The 24,999-nt window shown below is 48.3% G+C and overlaps 1 protein-coding gene across 4 annotated transcripts in view; it reads left to right on the top strand.

The window, feature by feature from the left end:
- The window catches only part of Ptprt (protein tyrosine phosphatase receptor type T), a 1,029,624-nt gene that overhangs the window by 994,840 nt on the left and 9,785 nt on the right, over window positions 1-24,999 (top strand). For 2 of the 4 annotated variants that reach the window (XM_078051815.1, XM_078051817.1), the window contains exons 22-29: window positions 1,043-1,140; window positions 3,308-3,367; window positions 4,116-4,232; window positions 6,671-6,825; window positions 8,757-8,892; window positions 10,880-11,029; window positions 12,830-13,003; window positions 16,537-16,668. In XM_078051815.1, the coding sequence (XP_077907941.1) occupies window positions 1,043-1,140; window positions 3,308-3,367; window positions 4,116-4,232; window positions 6,671-6,825; window positions 8,757-8,892; window positions 10,880-11,029; window positions 12,830-13,003; window positions 16,537-16,668 (1,022 nt within the window). The remainder of the gene's footprint in view (window positions 1-1,042; window positions 1,141-3,307; window positions 3,368-4,115; window positions 4,233-6,670; window positions 6,826-8,756; window positions 8,893-10,879; window positions 11,030-12,829; window positions 13,004-16,536; window positions 16,669-24,999) is intronic. The other 2 variants (XM_078051813.1, XM_078051814.1) reach the window with 1 other exon arrangement.

Raw genomic sequence — 24,999 nt, 5'->3', positions numbered from 1 at the left:
TGTCCCTAGGAAAGGGTCAGGAGGGAAGGGCCCAGGCAGGGCAGAGCAGAAGTCTCAGCCTCCAGCAGATGCCACCCAACAGAGCTGGAGCTGAGGGTGTCCTGCCTCCTCGGGGGTACACATCCGTGACTGGTGCACATGCAGCAGGTCACCCTAGAACACAAATTATCAGTAAGTTAAGAATGATCGTGACTTTCAGATCCTTCTAGAAAGATTGCCTGCAGGTAATTCTACATATGGACAAGGACATATACGCACATTCTTCACAGGATTACCTACAATAGGAAAAAAAAAAGTGAAAACTCTTAAATGCCCAATAGTGGGTTAAATAAAGTGTATTTATTGTAGAAAATCCTGCAGCTATGAAAACTATGATGCTTGGTAAGAATTTTTAAGGACATAAAAAATGTTCATAATAGATACAATATTTATTGCAGTAACTACATATATATTTGCATAACAGAATGTTATTCAAACTTTTAAAGAAAATACATACATTACTTCTGTAATTTTAAAAATGACTGGACATTGGAAGAGTAATTTCCAAGGAAATCGTTTTGGACTGTCTGATCCTATCTCCCAGCCTTTGTCTTTTTTCTTTCTTTCTTTTCTATCCCCTCTTTCCTCCTCGGGCTCCAAGTGAGTGCCTCCAGCATCTGTCAAGCTTAAAATTGGGCCCCTCCACCCTCCCGACCCCAATTCCCTTTCTGTCTCTCACCAGAGACCAGTTTTAGGAAAATTCCTGAACACAGTCCAAAATATAGTTCAGGGGACAGCAGGGTTGGTGGGGCTGAGCAGGACGGTGACAGAAGGGACAGGGGTGCTGCAGACCAGGCAGGTTCCGGATGTGGCTTTTCTTACCCATGCTCTGCTCTGGCCCCACCAGGCTCACAAAGCCTCGGGCCCCAGTCTCAGCCACTTGGTGTACTAATGAGGGTCCCCTGACCTCTCTCCTGCTCCCCTAAGGCAGCCAAGAGCAATGAACTCCATGCTGCTACCTTGCCCTCGCAGACACTGACCCTGTCACTTTCTCTGTTGGCAGGTCCAATGCAGGAGACGGTGAAGGACTTTTGGAGAATGATCTGGCAAGAGAACTCCGCCAGCATCGTCATGGTCACAAACCTGGTGGAGGTGGGCAGGGTAAGCCTCTCCTGCAGTTACCTGGGCAGAGGATGCCGGGGGTGCGCTGGAGCATCTCCGTCCCTTGTGAAGTGCCTCCTCGTCTACATTGCCCCCTCCCAACAACCTCCAGGGGAGACAGCATCTGGCAGTGTCCTTTCCCTCCAGGTCCCTACCCCCTTCTCCACCTCCACTCTCCATCGATAACATCATCTCATATATTTCAAGGAAATTGAAGTCATCAGACTTGACCTCCCTCATCGTCCAATCACAAATCCGCCATCCTACTTGTATCTACCACCATCTTCTTGTTCTTCCTCCCGGCTGTCAGGTTCAACCATGAGAAATGGCTGTTTTTCTTTTCTTGTCCCCAAATGGTCAAGCATGGGCTGTTTCCCATAGCTCTGCCCAACGGGACAGAAGCTGTGTCTCTGCCCTTTCAAAAGCAAGGCTCAAATCTTAGATTCTGCTCCAGGATTTCCCCCATTGTCCCCATCACTTGAAAAATGCCTCCTCCTCATTGCTGGATTACTCTGCCCAGTGGGCAGACATGCTCAGTAGCTTCCTCCTTCAAAAGACAAAATGGGCTAACAAAAACAATCCTCCTGTCCCCACTTTTCCGCCCAACTTTAGCGACTCACACCATGGTTCAGTTTCTTCAGCCCCAGAAGTAAGAGATCACGCCCTCCAACGTAGCTGCTCTCTCCATCCCACCAGTGGCGACCTCCTCAGCCTCACCCACATCCTCCATGTTGACAAATCCAGTCGCCACGTCTTTCTTCTCTCTGCTCATCTGACTCCACCCCTCAGCAGCATCTGCGCTTTGCCTCCTGTTCTTCCTCCCCGACCTCTGAGCCTGGACATTCTTCAGGGCTCAGGCCTAGGTCTCTTTCTCTGATCCAGTCAAACTCTGTCCTAGGTCATCCTTAAGGAGGGCTTAGAAATGGGACTGCTATTCCAGTTAACTATGGCAGGTGGGAGGGCTGCTGAGTATAAAGGCAGGTGTGCAAACGCCAGGAATCAAAGGGCCTCTCTAGAAGAGTGGGCAGGTAAGTTTTGGTCTTGGCTAGAACCAGATATCCATAAAGCGCCCTGGCCATAGCCATGGAAAGGGGAAATCTGGGCTGTAATCGTTCAGTCTGGGGTATGGACATCACATGGCATCACAGGGATTTGGGGCCAGGTGCCCCTCTATCCTTAAGTTCACCCTTAAACAGTCCATTCCTCCATTTTACAGATGAGAACACAGACCTGAAGGTGCAGAGTAACTGCCCTACAGTCACCCGGCCAGAACCCAGGCACAAAATCGGACTCTTGACTCTCTTCTAACACTGGTCCCCAGGGACTCAGTCCCAGCGAGCAGCTACTTGAACAAAGGAGCCAGCCCGGGGATTAAGATTCAGAGGCAAATTCCAGCCTGGCCCCAAACAAATTCTATGCTGCAAACGGCTTCCCTTGAGGGATCCACCGTGACTCTAAACTGGATTTGGGGAGGAGAGGGCCCCTCGCTCCTGCTCCTCTCAGTAGAACTCCTGCTGGGGTCGCAGGCTGTACCAGAACACTTAAATTTATCTCAAAACAATTGCACAAGGCCCTGTTGCTGGTCACTGTTCAGATGGCCTAGGTTTGTATCCTGGCTCCAACTCTTGCCAACAGTTGACGTTGGACCATTTTCTTCATTTCCCAATGATTTAGATCCTCATCTGTAAAATGGAGACAATAATCATATCTAATTCATAAAGTTATGGTAACAGGTCATCACAACATACATGTAAATTATTCATAGGACACTTAGTAAGCAGTGTTAACAGGAAGCTAACCCAGGTTTCAGAACTTTCCGGAAGCTGCTCACCTACTGAGAGTCAGAACCAAGCAGTGAATGAAACCGCCTCCAAACCCCGTTGTACTGTACCAGTGTTTCCCTAAGTGGGTTCCATGGGATGCTAGCCTGCAGGATGCTTAGTGAGAAGCGGGTTCCATGGTTAAATACGTTTGGGAAATGCTGTGTCCTCTGCCCCCTTTTGGAGAGCCCTCAAACATTAGCGTTAGCCCTCGAGGAGCCAAGTAGTCCTGTAGCGAAGCAGCCTGTTAAACTTTGTGTAATCAGCATTTCCCAAACTCATTTGACCACAAAACCTTTTTTTTGTTTGTTTTTTTTGTTTCTTGTTTTGTACCTAACACCTATTAGCACCCAGCGGAACACACTGTGGGCAATGCCACACTAGGCCGCGCAGCGTCCCCCGGAATGGTAATAACGCTTTTGTTCTTTTAAGGGGAAAACCGTGGTCTCTCTTTCCTCCGCAGAGTGACTTATAGAGTTGAATGTGGGAATGGCTTGTGTGTAGCATCTGTCCCACTGTCAGGGCAGAGAGCAGGTGCAGTCTTCCCTGTGAGCTCAGCACCTTCCATCCTTTTCCCCAACTAAGAACCTTTCTCCTTCCAGACCCCAAATTCCGCCTCTTAATAACAACCCTCTCCTGACCACTTCTGCTTCCTCCTCCTTGCTATTTCCCTTGATTCTCATCTTTGCTGAGCTGATAACACTCAGCTAGCTGCTCGAGTCTGACCTAGTAGAAATTGAACTCGGCCAAAACTAGAAAAAAACCAGGCCACATGACCTTGGGTAAGTCACCAAACCTCCAGACTAGAGTATTATTTTCATCTGCAAAATGGGAATAATAACACCCACCAATCTCACCTCGTTTTCTGTTTGATCACTTAGTGTGATAATGCTTCAAAAAAAAAAAAAGTAAGAGGAGCATTTGCAAAGGAAGGTCCTGCTATTATTTCTAATGGCCCTAATGCTTCTGGGAGTGGGCATGGCCCTGTGCTGTTTGACAGTCCCTGGCCAGCTGAGCATCCCCTGGACTGAAATGCCTCTAAATTTTCCCTTGGGTTTATTTGAACGGAGAACCGGACGCGGTGGCTGCTCACACTCAGCCACTTGCTCACGGAGCCTCATCTCTATCCTCCTCCTGTCTCTCCCTTGGCCACAGGTGAAGTGTGTACGATACTGGCCAGATGACACAGAGGTCTACGGCGACATTAAAGTCACCCTGATTGAAACAGAGCCCCTAGCAGAGTATGTCATCCGGACCTTCACAGTCCAGAAGGTAAGCTTCCCTTGGCTGTGGGCACCCCGGCCAGTGGGATGGTCTGTGCATCCAGAGCACGTGGAGAATGAGGATCCATCCCTTGATCCTGGCCTGTTTTCTCCCTCCTGACAGGATTCTGCCTCTCATCTTGGCCCATCTTAGTTTAGGTTATCTAGAAGCAGAGCCCAAGGCAGCAGGGATTTGGGTGCCCAGGACCATGGGTGGAGGGAGAGCTTGCAGAAAGGGGTGAGGAAAGCAGGACAGATGGCTGGTAGAAGGAACCAGTGAGGCGTGGTTTCAGCAGGAGCCCTGATGCCACCAGAGCTCTGGAGAATGATTTGCTCTGCACCAATAGCCTTGTCTACAGACAAAGGGCCTCCTGCACTTCCAGGAAGGTAACCAGTCCTTCTTACCCAGAAGAGTCCTGCACTTAGCACTGAATGTCCATGTCCTGGGAAAGCCCTCTGTCCTGGCCAAACTAGGCAGCTGACAAAGCAGTCAATTGCAACAACTTTCCTCTCCATCAGAGAGTTCCTGAACCCCTACCCCATCCCACCTCACCCCATTAAGTGGGCTCCTCTTCAATTGAGGGCAGTTCCCTGAAGAAGGGGAGACTGTGGGCTGTCTTTAAACTCAGAGTAGCTGTGGATGGTGCATCAGCCCAAGGACAGGGACCTGGGTGGGTAGCAGTGCCCTCTGCATAATGCCTAACATACCCGCAGAATCCACTGCCCTTCACATGGTAGCTGTGTGGGGGAGGGGTAGCATCCTAAGATACAATTCCAGTGATGTCCTTGCCCCTCTGTGAACCATCCAAGCAGCCACCTGGAGCCCCCAGTGCCTATGAGGTAAAGTCAAAGGCTGTGCCTGGGATTCAGGGCCCTCTGCACTCCAGCTCGGCCTGTCCTCCCACCAGAGGGTGACCTCTTGTCACCAGCACCCCCTTCCACGTTCCTCTGGCCTTGGGTTCTTGTGAGACTCTGCACACAGCACGCTAAGTCCCATTCCCATCCCCTCCTGCCTCCATTCCCTCCATGTCTCCAACGGGGTAATGCTCCTGCATCAGTATCATAGCAGTGAGGAGGGCAGACTACGGAGCCAGACAGCCAGGGTGCAGTTTGCCACTCCATGTTGTGACGTCACTAAACCTTGCTCAGCCTAAGTTTCCCTGTCCAATGGAGATAACAGTCTGGGGATTGCTATAAGCACTAAATGAATTAATGCACTGAGGTATTTTGCAATGCCTAATAAATGTTAGTTATTATTATCACTTATTACTTTCACTATTAATATCTTTCAAGAGTCAGATTGAGCTTCACCTTGTCCAGGAAGCCTTCTCAGTTTCTCCTCTCCCTGCATCCCAATAGCTAAACACCTTTATGCAGGCTAACTGAGTTACCTACACGGGAGTCCTTCCTCACCCTGGTGAGGTCATGAGTGGTCCCGGCCCAGGAGCTGTGGCTTCTATTTCCTTCTTCCTAGAGCCAACACAAGTCTGGGCACATCTTACCCTCAGTATTTTTTTTTTTTAACTGACAGATAAACAATGAAACCTCTCTAAATAACTGCAGAAAATCACTAGGGAGAAACAGTAAGTAAGAGGCACTAGGTAAGCAAAGGCTCAGAGGTGTGACCTGCCTGTTCAATAGTCAGATCGCCAGTATTTGACCCGGGGTGTGTCTGTGGGGGAGGGGAAGAGAGCAGGGCCCCACTGCCTCCATTAGTCAATAGAAGCATCTTATAATTCTACATAAGAACTTAATTAATAAAAATGTCGGCTAGCTGGGCACAGGGGCTCATACCTTTAATCCAATGGCTCAGGAGGCTGAGGCAGGAGACTCACAGATACAAAGCCAGCCTCAGCCACTTAATAACAACATCAGCAACTTAGTGAGACCCTGTCTCAAAAATAAAACATATAAAGGGCTGGGAAGTGGCTCAGTGGTTAAACGCCCCTGAGTTCAATCCCTGGTACCAAAACATAAAGAAAAATAAAGAAGTTGGCTAAATTTTAAAGGTCAAAAGCCACATAGACTATTATAGACAAGGCTGGAAAACAGGAGGCCCCCAGATCTCAGCCACTGAGAGGGCTCATATTCCACTGGCAGCACCTGGAACTTGGTCTTTATGGCCATCTTTCTTCCAATCTGGGATATACCTCCCACGAAACCTCTGTCAAAGGGGGTCCCTGGGCAAGCACTGGGTGCTGTGTCTCTCTTGGAGACTCGGAAGGTACAGGAACACCATAAAAGGCTCCGAGAAGTCCTGCAAAAAGCAACCAGTCTGCCTTTGGTTCCACATTTTCCAAACGGAATGATCACAGCGTCCCTCCCTGTGGCCACACCTATAACCTGGACAGCGGGAGGCTGGGTCCTCGGGTGGCAGCTGTGGCTCTCCACCCAGCCAGTCCGGGCACAGAGCAGCAGCTGGAGGCACAGAGCCCATTCTCTCCTCAGAAAGGCTACCACGAGATCCGGGAGCTCCGCCTCTTCCACTTCACCAGCTGGCCTGACCACGGGGTGCCCTGCTATGCCACTGGCCTCCTGGGCTTCGTCCGCCAGGTGAAGTTCCTCAACCCCCCGGAAGCAGGGCCCATTGTGGTCCACTGCAGGTGAGTCCAAGCCTCCCTGCCTCCAACCAGGTGTGCCTCTGCAGCTCGGTGGGCAGTAGCCATGATTCCTTGCCTTAAAGACTCCCCTGCCTGTGTCCCCACACCCAGCCAGATGAGACTCGGGTCCTAAGGTCTAAACAACAGCATTTGCAGTGGCAGTCACAGTTTCATTATAGTCACCAGGGGTGTGGGGGGCACTGGCAGCATGTGCTGCATCTACCATGTGCACCTACCCACGTCATTTCATGTACTTCTCATCCAGCTTTGGGGAAGCAGTGGGGGGTTCCTATCATCATCCCATTTTACAGATGAGGAAACTGAGGGGCTGAGAGCTGATGTTTAACATGTTCCCAGCTCCTTGATATGGCCGTGGGGGTGCCTTAGTGAAGCATGCTTCTCTTCATTGCTGTTATTTTAAAAATTAATTTCTGGCCTGTAGGATCCTTAATGGACAGTAAATGGACAGCATCTAGTTCCATCTTCTTATGAAAAAGAGCTATTTTCAGGTTTGACCTAGAGAGTCACATTGAGGATGAGTGGCGCGTTTTTCAGTCCTCCTAAGTGGAGATGAAGCACTGTGTCAAGGACACTGAGAATTAGAGGAAGGCAGATGTCCAGACCTAAAGGCCGCTAACAGTCCTCTCTGTCCTGGAGTGACCTTGGGTCCCGCCCATTTCTACAGACCCTGCACGCTCCAGTTATCTCATCCCTGCCCTGGCGACGTCCATATCAGTCCAGGGACCAGGAAGGATTTTTACAAACCATGGACACTCAGATCCACCTGCTTCCCTACGTAGCATCCTTTTAAAATTTTCTCTCTCTAAATATAATAGGAAGCACATGATCCCATTTCAGAGATGAGGGGGTTGAGGGTGTGACAGAAGCCCTCTGGGCCCTCTGAGCATTTTGGACATGTTCTCTGCTTTATACTTCATAGCAGCCCAAGGGCAGTGAAACTTTAGCCCCCACCCCAAGATCCCCAAAAGCAACCAGAGCAGGGATAAAGGAAAAAATGAGACAACAGCAAATATTTATCAGCAACACCTCCCCACTATTAACCAGTGCTGTGCATGATGGCCCTGTGCCTGTATCTCCATAGCAAGGCACTTTCATGCATCTGAGCATAGTGGTGCACACTCCTGGGGCTATTATAAAGATGAAATGGGTTGGCTAATGTGTGCTGAGTGCCTGACAAAATTCCTGACATATAGTAAGCACTTTAAAAATATCATTGTTCTCCATCTCTTAATGTTGTCCCCCTCCCCAGGCTTTTAATCCTTTAGGCAAGAACCAAGTCTTACTCATCTTCATGTCCCCACTCCTAATCCCAGCATCTGAAGCATCATAGATAGTGGAAAAATATCCATCAAATATAAGTAGCAACAATTTATTGAGAAATTACTCTGTGGCCAGGCACAGGCTAAGCAATTTGCATGCATTATGCTTTTTAAACATAGTTTCGTGCAATTTACATACATGGTACTATTAATGCTGTGAGGTGGGTCTATTTGTTATCAGCCTCATTTTATGAATGAGAGTCATGAAACCCAGAGAGATGAAGTCATTTACCCAAGGTCACACAGCTAGTAAGTAGTAGAGCCAGAATTTGATCCCAAGGGTCTCTTCCAAATACTAAAACACTAAAATGTTTAATAAACACAGCACAATCCTTACAAAGACTCTGCCAGTCACCCTGATCAAATGCCCCCAAAGACAGGCATGACTCTGGCATCTCACAAAGGACAGAGGTGAGGTTCTAAGATTGGTTGCCTGCTCGGCATCTCTCAGGAAGGTCTGGGGTTCTCACCCTTCCACTATCTGCAACATCCTGCCTTTCATCAGGGCCCTGGATGTGGGGCTGAATGGTAGAGGACGCCCAGAGCTGGAATCACCCCAAGATCCCTCCCCACACCCCATATCCTCTCTTCCAGTGCTGGAGCTGGGAGGACCGGCTGCTTCATTGCTATTGACACCATGCTCGACATGGCTGAGAACGAAGGGGTGGTGGACATCTTCAACTGCGTGCGTGAGCTCCGGGCACAGAGGGTCAACCTGGTGCAAACAGAGGTGAGTCCTGGAGGACTGAGCACCAGGGACCAGCATCACCGGCCACACGGGAGCATGGTGGACAGAGACCCAGGGATGGGGTCAATAGAAAGGAGCCTGAGTGTGGGACAAGAGAGGGAGCTACCACATAGTTTGCTATGGGGAGACCACTGTAGAAGCTAGGACTGATGTCGCCCCCACCCCAAGTCAGTCCTGGGGCTCCGTGGTACAGGGACTTCCCCCAATAATGAATGATGATGAGGCTCCCATCTCTGAGGGTATCTGAGATAGGACTGAATGGCAGCTGTCAGGGATTCTTTGCCTTCAGAAAAGGGGTGGAGAGGGAAAGGATTGGCATTTATGGATGCCTATTACGTGCCCAGCATCCACTCAGTCTCTATAGGAAGTGGTTTAATCATCCAAGTCCTTGAGTAATTGAACTAGCAGCTGGGGATTCAAAGAAAGATGATACACAGCCCCAGCCTTCAAGGTGGCTTTTGGGTGCCTCTGTCCAGATAGAGAGCCTAAGGAGCAAAATGGAAGGAGTTTGTCTTTTTCACTGTGAGGCAGGCAGCATGTGTGTTTTATGTTCAGGGTATAATATAATATCCTAGGAAGTAGCCCCTACCAGCATCTCCATTTTTATCCCCGAGGAAGAAACTGACATTTGTGTCCCCAAGGTCTCACCCAGCCATACTGTGGAAGATCATGGGTCCCTGTGACCCTCAATAACCACCTTCTCTCTAAGCAAACTTCCTGCCCATCCTCTCCTCCATGCCTTGATTTGTTGTTCCGGCAATGAGTCCATCTTCTGGTGCTAGTGAAGGCTATGGGTGCCCAGGCAGAGCTGGGATTTGTGAGAAACTGCACACATCATCCACCCTGGAAAAGGAAGTTGCTTGTGGCTTTGGGCACAGCAGACCCTCCTGGATCTGCAGTGAAGACCTCCATTGTTGGGTGTATATATACTAGACCCTGCTGTAGGCTCTGAGCAGACTCATCCCTATCTTTAGACTTCTAGCACTAGAGCCAAAAGGACTGCATGCAGCAGGCAGGCTTGCTGGTTGGAGTCAGGCACATTGTACTTACTCTCCATGGGGAGACATGTTCAAATGATGCATCCAGATAACCACACTAGGTAGAGGATAAACCAAATTTTGCAAGAAAAAAAGTCACTCAACAAACACTTAGCAAGGGCCCAGAAGTAACAACTTTGGCTTGGTGGACTTAGAAAAGACTTACCAGAAGGAAGGAAACATTGAACATCTTGAAAAGGGGAGTGGAATTTCAGGAGAAGAGAATAACAGATACAAAGAATTGGGATCGGAGACAGTATGGCACATGTTTTCAGAGCAAATCCTGAGAAAAGAGTTCAGGGCAAGCTGAGTTTCTTTGGGAATTGATCCCTAGACACTCTGGTGGGTGAGTGGGGAAGTGAGATGGAGAAGGGAAGGAAATGAATGCAAGGTGCTTTATCAGGTTTTAACACTATGGACACCTGGGGAATTTTGAGATGTGGAATGTGCATCTTTAAGTTATTCACCAAAGGGGAGAAGGAACTTAGATTTTCGCCCCCAACTCTCCATCTATTATTGCTTGAAGGCTGCTTCCTGGAGCATTAACTCTTTGGCTCTTTGGCTTACCTGCACACAGCCCAAGTGTGCTCCTGGAACTAGCAAGAACGCCCTCGGCAGAGAATCACAGTTTTGTGCAACAAGAAGTCTTCAGAAGGCAGGTGAAAGTCAAACCTGAGAGGACGTGGGCAAGGCACCACAAGCACTTGCTGTCTAAAAGTGGCTCACTTTTATCAGTGACTCTGCTGTTCAATCTCATACAAGGAAAAAAAATCCATGAAATCTCTATAAAATATGGAAACCTGGCCCTTTGGGTTACAAGATAAGGTGGCCATATAAATCCTGTGCATTCTTCAGCGCTGTAAGATTAAATGTGGACAGGTCTCCCAGGAGACTGTCCCTACCTGCCTACTCCCTCTCTCCCGACTCTGCAGGAGCAGTATGTGTTTGTGCACGATGCCATCTTGGAAGCGTGCCTGTGTGGCAACACGGCCATCCCGGTGTGTGAATTCCGCTCTCTGTACTACAACATCAGCAGGCTGGACCCCCAGACGAACTCCAGCCAGATCAAAGATGAGTTTCAGGTACGGACATATCCTAGGTTCAGTGACTGTCTTAGTCCAGGCCGTTATAAAAAACTCCCATAGACTGGGTGGCTTACACAACAGACATTTATTTATCACCTTTCTAGAGGCTGCAGTTCAACTGATGGAAAATCCAGGGTCTTGAGAGGGCTCAGGCACTGTTCTGGTGTGTGGATGGCTATCTTCTTGTTGTCGCTTCATGTGGCAAAAGCATGTTTGTCCCTTTAAGGGCACTAACTCCATTCATGAGGGCTTCACCCTCATGACCTAATCACTTCCCGCAGACCCCACCTCCTAATACCATCACCCTGGGACTTAGGATAAGAATGTGTGAATTGGGGGAGTTGCAAGCATTCAGTCCATAGTTGTGTTCCAACCAAGTTCGAGGTGCTGTGCACATTTGTGGAGCTTTCTTAGTGAGAAGTGAGATGTCCATGTGTTTTCAGTCTGTAGCACCAAGCAGCCACAGAATGTCTTGCAAACAACAAATGCACAGCCATGAGCAAGTAGTAGCTCAGTGATTGGCCAAGGCTTCTTTTTAACTTAGGTCTTATTTAGTTCCTGTCCAGACAAGTTTATAAACACAAGTGTGAAGTTCATGCCTCTTTGTCCCTGGAGGGACTCAAGTTTTCTCTGTATTTTTTGGTACATTCTTACTCCTCACAGTGTGGTCTAGAGAGTAGCTGTAGCAGCTTCATTTAGGAGCTTGTTAGAAATGTGGAATCCTGGGTACCACCCAGACCTACTGAATAAGAACCTGCAATCTAACAGGATCACTGGTTGATTTTTTTTTTTTTGTCTGAACATGATACTTTGAGCAGCATCACCCTATAGCATAGCTCAGGCATATGGGCAGCTCATATGGTCCAATTGTGGCAAGCTCTGTCTGAGGACCCTGGATTTGAATCAATAGTTAGAAAGTTAGAGTCTAACCCTTCCTCCTAAGGCAGTGCCAGAGTCATAACCTGGGCAATAGAAACTGAGAACCAGGCAGGAGACTCGTGTATGCTTCGGCCATGGGCAATGGCTAGGTTTATGGTTCTATGGCAGATACTTCAGCCAAGCCAATACTTTAGTGCTCCTTCAAACAAATGATCTTTAATGATTTGGAGCAGAATCAGAGTGCAGAATGAGGGGAGGATGGGACACAGACACATAGTCATTGCGCACAGCATCTATCTGTTGGCTAGGGCATCTCTGGTCCTAAATTGTAATTTGCAGGGCATAACTGCAGATTTTCAGACCTATTAAAGCTTGCCCCTTGAAGGTCTCACATCCACCTTGAGCAGCTCATCCAAGCATCCTTCCATCCTCAGGCAGTCTCCCCTGGCCCTCAGAAGAATGCTCGTAAATCATTCCCTTCATTCCATGACACTTCAAGTGATGTTTTGCACTCAAAGGGATTCCCTGCCCCCAGCCCCACCATATGCCCTCTGCATCCCATCCTTTACCGTACCCCTGGATGGCTTCACAACTTAGTTCATATTGGTTGGCAGATGTTGGCAGCCCAAGTCTGAGCTTGTGTGTGGGCACACTACCCCTGCAGCCTTGGCAACTGGAAGGTGTCACACAGCCCCTGGCACAGGCTCTCAGCTCACAAGTGCTATAAGACATGAAGGAACATCACCGTTGTGGAATGGGATTCTGGATTCTGGGAAGGGGACAGCAGGGCCAAGCTTAGAGGGTGGAGATAAGTGAGTTAGGCTAAACTGGTACCCTCCTGTCTCCTCTGCTCAGGGGCAACCACCTGAGTAGTAGTAGTAGTAGTAGTAGTACCTGACCCACCTTTCTGCCCCACAGACACTCAACATAGTGACACCTCGCGTCCGACCGGAAGATTGCAGCATTGGGCTCCTGCCCCGGAACCATGATAAGAATCGCAGCATGGATGTCCTGCCTCTGGACCGCTGCCTGCCCTTCCTCATCTCAGTGGATGGAGAGTCCAGCAACTACATCAATGCGGCACTGATGGATGTAAGCTGAGCCCTGGAAGAGAGCTCCTGGCTGGCATTCCAGGGAAAAGTCTCTTCCCTAGGTGGAGGCATCTGGGCCCAGGACCCTGACTCTACCAGCAGGCAGCCTCTTCTTGCTTCTGATCCGCTGACCTTAAGAACTTTTGCTCCCCTTGAAGGCTCTGGTACAAACCCAGACACAAGCTGTGCTCTTGGTTCCTTGGCTCAAAGAACCTGGAAAGAATAGCTCCAAAGTTTAAAGTAACTCCCATGACACCACAAGGCTCCAGTCCTACCCTGCACCCACCCACTCCCATCTCCCACAGAGCTGACTCAGCCTGAGCAACAGAAACATTGTCTAAGCCAAGCCTTGGCCTGAATCCTGGGAGCACAAGATGGTATAGGCATGGGTTCCACCTGCAGATACTTCCCATTCAGCCTCTCGGACATCTCCTGTGCAGAGGCAAAAAGGAGGGCACTTAGTGGATGCTCAGTAAATGAATATTGAGCAAGTGATGGGAGGAAATAAGTGAGGAGGGAAACAAGCCATGTTCCTGCATATCCTGTTAGGGGCTCCATCTTGTGCTCTCTGGATGTCAGGTCCAGGGAGGACCGCCTACCCTGATGTGGTTTGGGATTAGAGTCGTATCCTTACCCCAGTGGGCCCGAGCTTCTGCCTTACGTGCTTCATCCTTGAGCCTTCTAGCTACTTCTGGGTATCATCACTTCACCTCCAAGATGCACAGGTGTTTGCAGAAGCATGGAACCATGGACCTAGCCCCATCCATGCACTTCTCAGCAAAGGAAACTGAGGCCAGATTGAGGAAGGGACTTGTGCTAGGTCATCCTGAAAATTAGTGGCAAAGTCAAACCCAGGGCTCCTGATTCCCACTCTAGAGTTTATGTCTTGAACTTCCCCCACAGTTTCCTTGACTCGGTAAGATGCAGGCTTCTTGCCTCTTGAGGTTCAGAATCAAGAATGCCATTGCCTAATTGGACATGAACTCTTCCAGGTCCTCTTCCACTGCATGTCTGAGATCTTGGCCTCTACTTAGCCCATGCAACCCTCCCACCTCTCTCAAAACAGACAGGGACAGGGAGCACTCTCTCCTAGGGCCAAGGCCAACTACTTCTCTGACTTCTGATCTTCCTAAAATTTCCCTCCAAGGGCCTGATGGGTTGGAGGCAGGTGGCAATGAAAGGTCTCAGCTCTCAAAAGGGCTGTCCTGGCCTCTGTCCATAGGTGCCCACATCCTCCATGAAAATCATGGCTCTGGGCCCAGAAGAAGGGAGTCTGGTCTTGGTCATACCAAATAGCTGGAAGTAAAGACAAGACCCCTGGCTTTAGCTTAGTTCCATATATACATGCGTGCGCGCATGTGTGTGTGTGTGTGTGTGTGTGTGTGTGTGTGTGTGTGGTGAGAGATGGGGTCCAGGTGTGCACCCACACTTCCAACTTCCTCCTAGCTTTGTTCCTGCTTTCCCAACACCCCTTTCCTGCCTTCTTCATCCAAGCAAGGATCAAACAAACTCTTGGCCTCTACTTAGTAGGTTAGATGCTGCCGGGAGTCAAATGCCTTAAACCAAGCTCTGATTCTGATTGTATTCTCTTTGTCCACAGGGCATTTCTCCGGTGAGCCAGCACTGAGGCCTTTTCCTTTCTTATATTAAAAAAAAAAAAGTCCTTATCTGTATTCCAGCTCAGTCCGTGCATTATCTGGTAACCATAGCAGCTTTGCCTCTAGCAGAAAAATATGAAGTCCTCTGGGTTAATTTTTAATGTTTCCCCTGGTAAAGGATGATGTTATCCATGAAATGGATTGCTGGCTGATCCCTGAAACTCGGCAGGAGCACGGATCTCGAACATATTTTCAGATAAGGCTTTGTCAGGCGTGCTGGCCTAATAGAGCATTTATCACAGAGACAGTGAAAAAGAAAAGAAAACTAACATTCCCTGAGTGTTGGGCACCATGTCGGACCCTGGACTTGCACTGTCTCATTCTGAACTTGGGTATTATTATCCCCCATTTTTTGGACAGCTACTGAGGATAAGAGTATTTTCATTACTTACTCAAGTTCAACTAGCTCAGAAAGGGTAGAGTCAAGGATCTGAACCCCAACTCTGCTGTCTCTGAAGCCTAGATTTTTTTTACAGATCTTGAAATGGCTTAAGGACCATGCTGTCTGTGACTGAGGAATTTGGCTTTTGGGCAGCAGCTCCATGGTCTGCCCTCCCAGGATCCTCCTCTGACCATTCCACTGGCCTTGGAAGTAGTTCTCCTTCTGCCTCTGTGATGTCCATGTTTGCAAGACATTTTCCTGCTATTGCCAGGACCTTTGCCCCCGATCCCTCTCCTTTTCCTCCTGACCTATAACTACACTAAAAACAGCTACAAACGTCCATAGGAACCATCTCCCAAGAAAACTTGTTGAGAATAGGGTTATTGCTCAGGTCTTACCAACTATTGATAAAGTGGAGATGCTTCCTAATCTCAAACACCTCCTTACAAGGTTGGCATGCCAAAAAAAGCCCAGGTGAAGCTCCCAAAATCACACAGGCCTTTTTCTTGGGGTCTCTGTTCCCCCATCTATAACACAGGGTTTGAATTAATGTGACTATTGCCTGGAGCTACACTATACCTAGTGTGTACCAGACCCAAGGCTGGTGCCCAGGATGAACACCTAAGTCAGGAGCCTTTCTGCTCTTGTCCGTGGGCTTCCAGTCAAGCTCTTGCTTGCTGGCCTTTCACATGCAAATCTTATCCAATTGTCTGACAACCATCCCTTTGCCTTTATGATTGCCATTTTCCAGATAAAGAATCTGAGTTTTGAGATCATCTGATTTCTTCTCCGTGTTTATCACCCCCTCCTTCCCCCAAAAGATACTCTACAACTGATGTTTGAATAAATGAGTGAACAGATGAATGGATGGATGGATAACTCGTAAGTTAGAAGTGGAAAAGCTGGGTTTGAACCCCAAGTCTGCCAGACTTTAATACCTGGGTAACCTCCGCTGTTCCACTGGCTAAAGGACACAATGCCCACCTTCTGCCAGCTAGCTCAGTCCTCAATCCAACAAGAGTAAGCTGGGTAATAGAAGCGTTTTTGGAGGCCCGCCCAACCCCTCCTCAACATCATGAGCACAAGGACTCAGCAGATCTCTTATATCCCAAGAGGTGTCTTGGCCAGCAGAGCAGCTAATATGCATCCAGAATCTTTCATTTCATATTGTAATGATGATTATTTGCTAAGCTCCAAGACATAAATAATTTATTTGGATAATCCCCATCCGAGTGACACTTTCCTAATGAAATGTCTTAGTTTGGAGGAGAATGTGTTCATTACGAGAGGGTCCCCTTTGCCGCCAGGGCATTCAGAGAGAACAGAACCGGCAGGTGCTTTGTGAAATCCATTTGGCAGGCTCAGGGCTGCTGGCAGCCATCCGGGCCTCATCATCATCAGAATATCACTGACAGATATATATATATATATATATATATATATATATATATATTTTTTTTTTTTTTTACGAAGCCTGTGTCATTTCTTTGTCAGAGCCACAAGCAGCCCGCCGCCTTCGTGGTCACTCAACACCCTCTACCCAACACTGTGGCGGACTTCTGGAGGCTGGTGTTCGATTATAACTGCTCCTCTGTAGTGATGCTGAATGAGATGGACACTGCCCAGGTAAGAAGAGGCCCAGCAGCCACCCTAGAGGGGCCTAGGTGGATGGGGGGAGCCATACTGTAGACTCTGAGGCCGACCCTGGGAGTACCAGGAAGCCCATTCCTCTGTCCACAGAGGCAAGGAGGCCTCTACCCCTGGACCCTCAGTAATGACTCCCCCATCTATGGGCTTTGTCCAGCTCCCCACCCCCCAGGGCCACACTCTACTGTTCTGTGCTGCAGGCACTAGTTAGAGTCTTGCTCTAAGTCACACAGAGCTGTCAGAGCTGCAAGGCCACCTCCCCAGCACTGAGCACCTGCAACCCTGAAGCATATCTGGTGCCTGGCCACACCCCCCTGCCCTGGTCTCTCTGCCGTGCAGTTCACATGGGTAGAGCTGGGGCTTGAGCCTTGGGGGCTTGGCAGCAGACGACCACAGAGCCCTGACTTCATGCTAGCTCTAAGCATCACATGCACACTACACATCCCCATGCTCGGGACACAGGACACGTCTTGGGACAGTTTCTGAAGCCCTTGCCTCTCTGGCAGGGAAGCCTTTCTGGAGACAAGAAGATGAGGATGACCTTTCAGGTTTTTGAGAAGCTGTCCTTTTACTGCCTTGAAGAAAATTCAAAATAACTCAATGAACTCTCATATGAGTGCTGGCCTTGCCCAGGCCCTTGGGCAGGAATAAAATGTGTTTTCCAATGGGTCTGAGCAGTAGTCTCAGCCCTCCAGGAGTTCATAGTCTTCCTACAGAGACAGACGAGCAAATTGTCCCCAGCTCATGTGACCATGCTGTAATAGAGGTCACTGGTGAAGTGTTGTGTTGGCAGAAGCAGGGAGCAATTAATTCTGCCCAGAGGGTGAGAGAAGACTTCAAAAAGGTGACTTTGACCTTGAAGAAGGCAGAGGAGATTTGGGTTTATGTGAGATGAACTATCGGGGAAAGGCATTCCAGGCAGAGGGAAAGGCAGGGCAAAGGAGAGAGGGAGAGATGGACGTAGGCTTGTGGGAAGAACAGCTTCTGCTCGGGTGCAGCTGGGGCTTGAGCTCTGTCCCGAGGAGAAGAGCATGGTGAGGCTGGAGAGGGCATCAGGGGCCACCTTGCAGAGCTCCTGAGCCAAGCTCAGGAGCCTGGGCCATGGACTGCAGCATTATAAGTGTCAGACTTTTACTTTGTAAGCCACAGAACTCTTTCTCCAAATAAAAGCTCTCATGCAAGCCCAGTGTGTGAAGAGCTCTGATCAAGAGCTAGTCATATTGAAGCAGGAGGCAAGGGTCTGGGGCTCCCCCTAGAGTGGTCGCTCATCTTTTCCTGGTGGCCCTTGGAGAGTTGATCACTCTGGTACCTTCGTGGAATCCTTGGGTTCCTAGGAGCACAGTTAGAAAATTCTTCCTGTCCAGTGGGAAGAGACTCTGGAGGGGTTAACCTTGGTGGGGAGCAGAGCCGGAGTCAAGTCTGCCACCAGGGAGGAGGACAACTGCAGCACAGACCTGGGAACCAAAGACTCCGGGAGAAAATCTGTCAAGTGTGCAGAAAATAAAGCGAAAATCTGAACTAGAAATGGCCGGGAGGCAGGAGAATTGGGACTAGATATGAGAATGTTCCCAGAGTTGAGTCCGCAAGGTGTAGGGAGCAGACGCCAGTGGGAGGTGAGTGCAAAGGAAAAGTCACCGATGAGGGCAGGTTTCTCATCTGGGCCAGCAGGTGGCCTTGGGGGGGGGCACCTCGCCAAAAGGCGAAGGCAGGAAGGAGGCGGAGGCAGGGAGAGAGTGGAGTAGGACAGGCTGAAAGTGAGTGCAACTTGGAATGTGTCTGTGAGAGATGTTCAGGAGAGAATTCCTCATCCACGCGACCCACATTTGTTGAGCATCCGCTGCTCCTCACTGGAAGCTCTCTAGGTGCTTAGAATGCATCAGTGAGCAACACAGATGAGGGAAACGAGAAAATTCCCATCTCTCGTGCACTTTCTGTTCTAAAGGGGGGACACAGACCATAACCAACAATGCTCTATAATGCACTTAGTTAGTTATGTGTGTTGGGAGGGAACAAAGGTGTGGTGAGGTCAGAATTCTGACAGGGCCGGGTGTAGACATATACCTTGGAGGTCATAGGAAGAACTTGGGGGTTCACTTTGCAAGAAATGGGGAGCCACTGACAGACTTTAAGCACAGAAATGGCTTAATTTGGCTTTGTTGTTGAAAGTGTCTCTCTGACTGCTGTATTGAGAATAGATTCTTGGTGGGGGAGGGGATGGGCGGTTGCTAAGAGTGGAAGCAGAGGGCACAGAGAAGAGGCTACTGTAATTACAGGTGGCAGGTGACGATGGCTTGGATCAAGGTGGGGTCTGGATATATGCTGAAGGTAAATTCAACAAACTATCCTGTTGGGTTGAATACGGAATGGGAAAGAAAAAGACGAATCAAGGATAATTCCCAGGGCTGAGGGCCCAAACAATGGGAGGTTGGAAACTGAGACAGCTCTGAAAATAAATTAATTCCCTGCAGAGATCCAGAATTGGAAACCATCACCACCTATTCCTTTGCCTGCAAAAGTAGAACAGAGATCTCACCTCCGTGAGGCAGGAGTAAAACAGGGCCTTCAAAATCCCATTTGCTCTTTTCTTTTTCCAACATCCTTTTTTAAGAAAACTGGAGCTCAGACGCAGAGGAGGGGTTTAAAAGAGTCTGACTTTGGGACAGACAGGGTCAGAGTCATTGGCAATCACACCCCCTTTTCAGGGTAGGTCCTGGGTGAATGAAGGCTCTTTCAGGCCCAGATGTTGGTACAGCCTTTGAGAATCGAGTCTCTAAAGGCAAAAACATCAGGCTCAGAAGCTCCCCGAGGTTGGCTGCCGTATGCAGCTGGCAAGCGTGCTCTGAAATCGGCAGATGAATAGAGTCCTTATTGATATAAATATCATCACCGCAGCAGCTGGGCGCCTTGCAAAAATAAACAATGACACAGCGTGAGCATCAGAAAAGCCGCCCTCGGCACCTGGAGGGGCGGTTCTTTGAAGTGGCATCAGTATTTGTCTGGCAGCCAGCTCCTGCCAAGGCAGCCCATGGTTTGGGCCAGACCAGCACCATGGACAGATCTCCTTGGGTCCTGAGCATTGCTAGATTGCTCCAGAGAGGACTGATGCCTATCCCAGGAGCCCGAGAGCTCCTGCTGGGGGTTGGGAAAGCCACCTCTAGGTTGCAGCAAAATAGAGCCAAGGAGAGGATGCAGGCTGCAAGCATGCTTTATTTTCTTGTACTGTTGTCCAAATCCATCTGCCTCTGCTCAGAATCTTACTTATACCATGTCATTCTGTCAGCCATCCCAGCCACAAATTTCCTCTTTTCCACAGTGGCTGCTTTTCAAAGATAATTATGATCAATGAGGGCTCCTGATATAGACTCCCAATTCTCTGTCTTTGACCCTAAAGATTTTTCTAACTCTTTAGGGCTCCAAAAGCCTGTGATTGGATTAGTGGGGCAAAGCCCTAGACCTACAACATCCAGTAAAAGACACTGTGATTCCCCATATCTATCAGGAAGAAACTTTTCAACCGTATCCAATGGCATTGACAAGGTCTCTTCCATCTTTGTGGGCTCTTTGGATAGATTAGCGTCCATGGAGAACAGAAACCAGAAAAAAATAAATAAATACACAAACCCCTCTGCAGTCAGCCACACCTACCATAGTGTTCAGAAAGCTCAGGAGATTATCCACGCCAGTCATATGGTGGGAGATAGAATCATGGCTTCCCAAAGATGTCCACATCCTAATCCTAGAGTCCTAAGAATATGTGGGAAAAGAGATGTGATGAGCTGGAATTAAGGCTCTTGAGATATGGAGATTATCCTGAGTTTCCATCAGGGTCAATGTGAGAGTCCTTAGAAGACAGAGGCAAGTGGACCAAGTCAGTGGATAGGGATGTTACAAGACAGCAGGAACTGAAGAGAGAGCCACCTCTAAGGCATGCGAGGCAACAGATGGGTTCTCTCCTGGAGACTCCAGGAAGGAATGCAGCCCTCCTCACATCTTGACCATAAACCCCGAGGACTGCTTTCAGAAGTCTGACCTCCAACATTGCAAGACAATAAATCTGTATTGTTTTCAGCCCCCATGTTTGCAGGGATCAATTATAGAAACTGTAGGAAAACTGAAACCATCAATTCAGACCAGGAGTAGAAGGGATCAGAACAAAGCAGAAATGAGAATGAAATTATGGAAAAGCCAGAGTTAGCCTCAGTGTTGGAAGGGGAAGTGGTTTGGGCTGGAGGAAGTCTGTGTCTCCATCAACATCTGAAGCCGGAGTCATCAGGAGCCTTGAGGGAATGGGATGCAGCGAGACAAGCAGGAGGCCAAGGTCCACCAGGGTAGGCGGCATTGCCAACCAGAGGGAGGGCTTTCAAAAGTCAGGAACTATGCTTTCTGGGCCTCATTAATCATCCACTGATCAGCATACATTTATTGGGAACCTACCCTGTGCCAGGCAAACCATGGATGTGACAGAGGACAAAAGAGGCACAACGAAACTCCCTGTCCCTATGGAGTAGCATTCTGGTGAAGTGATGTCCTTTCCCAGGCTCTCTTTAGCATCGGACAGGATGAAATTATCCTCATAGAGAATCATCTCAGCAAGACCCTCAAGTGGCAAGAAGATGCTGACCATGAAGAGAAGGGTCATAGGACACTATGTCCAGGGTACACATCACATGGCTCTCAAGCCGTGGAGATAGCTATGGAGGATTCCAGCAGGAAACGACCACCCTGTCATATTGGAGTCGAGTCTGGGTTCAACACGACCCAGCTTTGCTTGGGTAGCCTCCATAGAATCATAAGAGCTAGCACTTCACCTCTCCTTGAATATTTGGTTGATTTATTACATTGATTATACTTGGAGTCTCCCTGGGAGTTTCTCATTATTTTGCTTGTCACTAATTCTAAGGAGCACCTTTTATCCTATTTAAATCTTAGAGCTTCCATGATCCAAATTTCCTCCAAATGCCTTTCAGTATTTCCCACATCCTCCGTCCATGGGCAGGCTCTTTTGAAAGCTTTTGTTTCCCCAACTGTATTTACTAGTTAATAATGAGTTACTTTTCTTGCATTTTTGAAATTCTGATCTGCAGGACATATGTAGAACTGATACAGTAAGATGTTCTAATTCCAATCCAAAGCCAGAGACAGGGGTTCCACCCTCCAGAACAACAGGTGACCCTCCTTTTATTTTCAAAGACTTTGGAAACAGCTCATTGTTAACTTTACAGATGCCACTTTGGAAACTACTGATTTCACACTGCAGATCAGAAAACTGAGGCCCAAATATGGAAGGGATTTGAACAAAGTCACACAGTCCATGGCTGACTTTTGCCCAGGGCCTCCTGCCAAGAAGAAGATGTTTGCAATTGTTTAGTGACAGATTCCCAGGCCCCAGTATCTGATAATCATGGATCTGCTGGTACCTAGATGTATGGAGAAGGCAGGAATGTTTCCTAACTTTAAAAAAAAAATGAGAGCCCACATCTTATATAAAATCTGAGTTGCCCAGTTCTGAAGCTCCCACTGTGGAAAACGTGAGAAGTCAGGTGACACAGATGCAGGTGGAGAGGTAAAGAGCAGGCTCTGATTATCTCCATGGAGGTGAGGATATCTGGAAGCCAGAGAGGCAAGCTCTCCATCCTGCCAGGAGAAAAACAGGGTGATGTTTCAGAGATGTCTTTTGCTGTCATTGTACCTGCAGGGCAAATGGCAAGCACTGATATCCCCATTTTTATCTCGGCTTGTGAAAACACAGCCTAACATGCTAACAAAATATACATCATGCCCAGCTCTGCCTCAGCCAGCCTCAGGTCTGACTCTGCCGGGGGCTGTCTCTCTCTCTTCCCCACCACAATAGGAATAGTAGAATTGAAAGTCTTGGGTCAAGGACCTGAGTTCAAGTTCTACCCTTGCTTTTCGCAGTATACTTCCCTGAGTCAGCTTCTTGACTCCCCCCGAAGCCTCTAACTCATCCTCTGTTAGGCTAGTAAAACCCAGGTGTCAGCCAAGTTCCCTCTGTCTTTGACGTTTAAACAAACTTGGCTACATTCCTTACAACCCATGCTGTGGGAAAACCCGATATCCACCCCCATGGCTTGGGGGAATGGTGGGGTTCTATGCTCATATTCACTCCCAAGTTCTAGCTGAGGCTTTAGTGGGGACAATGTGAGATTCATGTTGTAGCAATCCTGTGACTGAAGGTTGACCTTCACTTTTTTCTTATACCCCACCTCACTTCTTCCCCTGGACTTCAGCAACACATCTTCCTGCAACTCATGGTGCAAACCATTTTCTTCCCATCTGCTCTCTCTCAGCCCTCCCACACCCTCCCCCAAAGTTGTTCCTTTCTTCAACTGTGAAGTTCAGCTGTCTCCTTAGCCCCCAGCCTTTCCTCCCACCCAGGCACACTCTTGAAAGTATTGTCCTAAGCCCCCACTTTTCCTTCTCAGAAACACACTAGGATCTAGCTGTTAGAAGATGGATCAAGTTTCCACCCACCACGAGCAGGGAGCATGACCATTTAGGGTTGGTCTGTCTGTCTGTCTGTCTATCTATCTATCTCTATCTCTCCTGTGTCTATTGCTCCTGACCCCACAGTTTGTCTTCTTTAACTGGTCATAGTGTTGAAGCCAATTATAGATTTTTATAGAATCGGTTTACAGGAATTTTACATTTACTGATCTGAATTTTAAAACCAATTCAGACGACTCTTTTCTATTTCTCTTTTTAAAATACTAATTGACTTCCTATTTAGGTGTCCTGGAATTGACTTTTCTCTCTCTGGATCACAGAGATCTGGAGAGGTAGAATCTTTCATTTCTGAAAGATTGGCCTTTCCATTTTATCAAAGTATTTTTTAATTAACAAAAGGCATAACTAAGGTGCACTGAAAGATGCTTTAAAATTGTTTTTTTTTTCAAAAATAGGCCTGTCTGCTAGTTTTCATTCAACTCATCAGAGCATGTTTATTCTAGCGACTAACAAGCTTTCTCATTCCATCAGCAAGAAAAAGATGTTTAACAAGGGAAGCTACCTTGCATTTGTTATATTTCACGCGTGAACTTGCACCCCCAAAGGACATCTTTTCACGGTCCGAGCAGCAATGGAGATCACTAGGTAGAATAATGTGTGGCAGCTGTTCCAGGGCTGTACACACAGGCATCTCAACTTCTGCTTGGTTTAATTCATCCTGACAATAAATAGCAGAAGCCCCTACGCTTTTCTGGAAGGAGTGTGGCCATTTCTAAATCATCAGAACAACTGGACTGGCTTCCCCTCCCAAATGTGCTGATTGCCTCTACCCATGTACCTCTGCAGGTCAGACCCTCCCTTTGGCCACTGTGTCCTCCCCAGACTATGGAGGAAGGGAGGGGGGAACCTTTGCAATGAGGTGAGAAAACTCAGCTGGTCCAGATTCCAGGCTAAGGAATTGGAGTCTGTTCTTAGAGACAACCAGCTTCAAGTTTCCCAGCTGCACTGAGTTTAGGTGTGGCCTTGAAGTCAGACAGATCCTCATGATCTTAGAGAACCAAGTTTAATCTTTACTTTAATCTTTACTTCCAGGGTCTTAGGAAACCCCAAGAGTTCTATAAGCTGCTGATGCACTGGTGCCCATGGTCTGGCCCCTCCATGCACATGTGATCTCCAATTCACTCCCATAGAGGATTTTTCATTCAGGAAGCATGGACAGAGAGCATTGTGCAGCTATTAGAAATGCATGGAGTAACTGGGAGGTTGGGGAAGGGATCACATGAGGCTCTGAGTCACCTTCTACCTTCCAGTGGTTCCACTACCCTCCCAACATCCTCTTTAATTTTCTGAGTCTCTCTCTAGAACAACCTACAGGTCTCTTTTCCTTGGTATGCAGAATTTTGTCCTGCTACCCAGGATGGTGCCTGTCTCCACAGCTACCCAAAGCTGACCCATCAGGAACTGTCACAAGGGTAGTCTTGTGGATATTTCCTTGAAAGGAAATTTCCTATGGACTAGAAAGAAGAGGGAAGAAAAGCCTTCCTTGTGAATATCTTGTTTTGAGCAACCCTTCTCCATTCTGCCTAATAATAACAGCAGAGTGCTCAGCTGATTCAGGCTCATGTGTGAGGAGACATTAAAATTCCCAGTCACTCATGAGAACCCAGAGAAGCTAAGGGACTTGGCCCAGTCATTCAGCTAGAAAGTGACCACAGCTGGGACCTGGACCCAGGGCACTCCAAGTGGGGACCTTGATGTATTTCCCCACCCTTTTGCTACACAATATACACAGACCAAGTAGATGGTTCTGGTCCACTTGCAATCACACACTCGGACACCAGGTCA

The sequence above is a fragment of the Ictidomys tridecemlineatus genome, chromosome 5 (assembly GCF_052094955.1).
Source record: "Ictidomys tridecemlineatus isolate mIctTri1 chromosome 5, mIctTri1.hap1, whole genome shotgun sequence".
NCBI classification, from domain to species: domain Eukaryota; kingdom Metazoa; phylum Chordata; class Mammalia; order Rodentia; family Sciuridae; genus Ictidomys; species Ictidomys tridecemlineatus.
The sequence above is the reverse complement of the archived record's forward strand: the minus strand, read 5'-3'. Positions and strand labels throughout refer to the sequence as shown.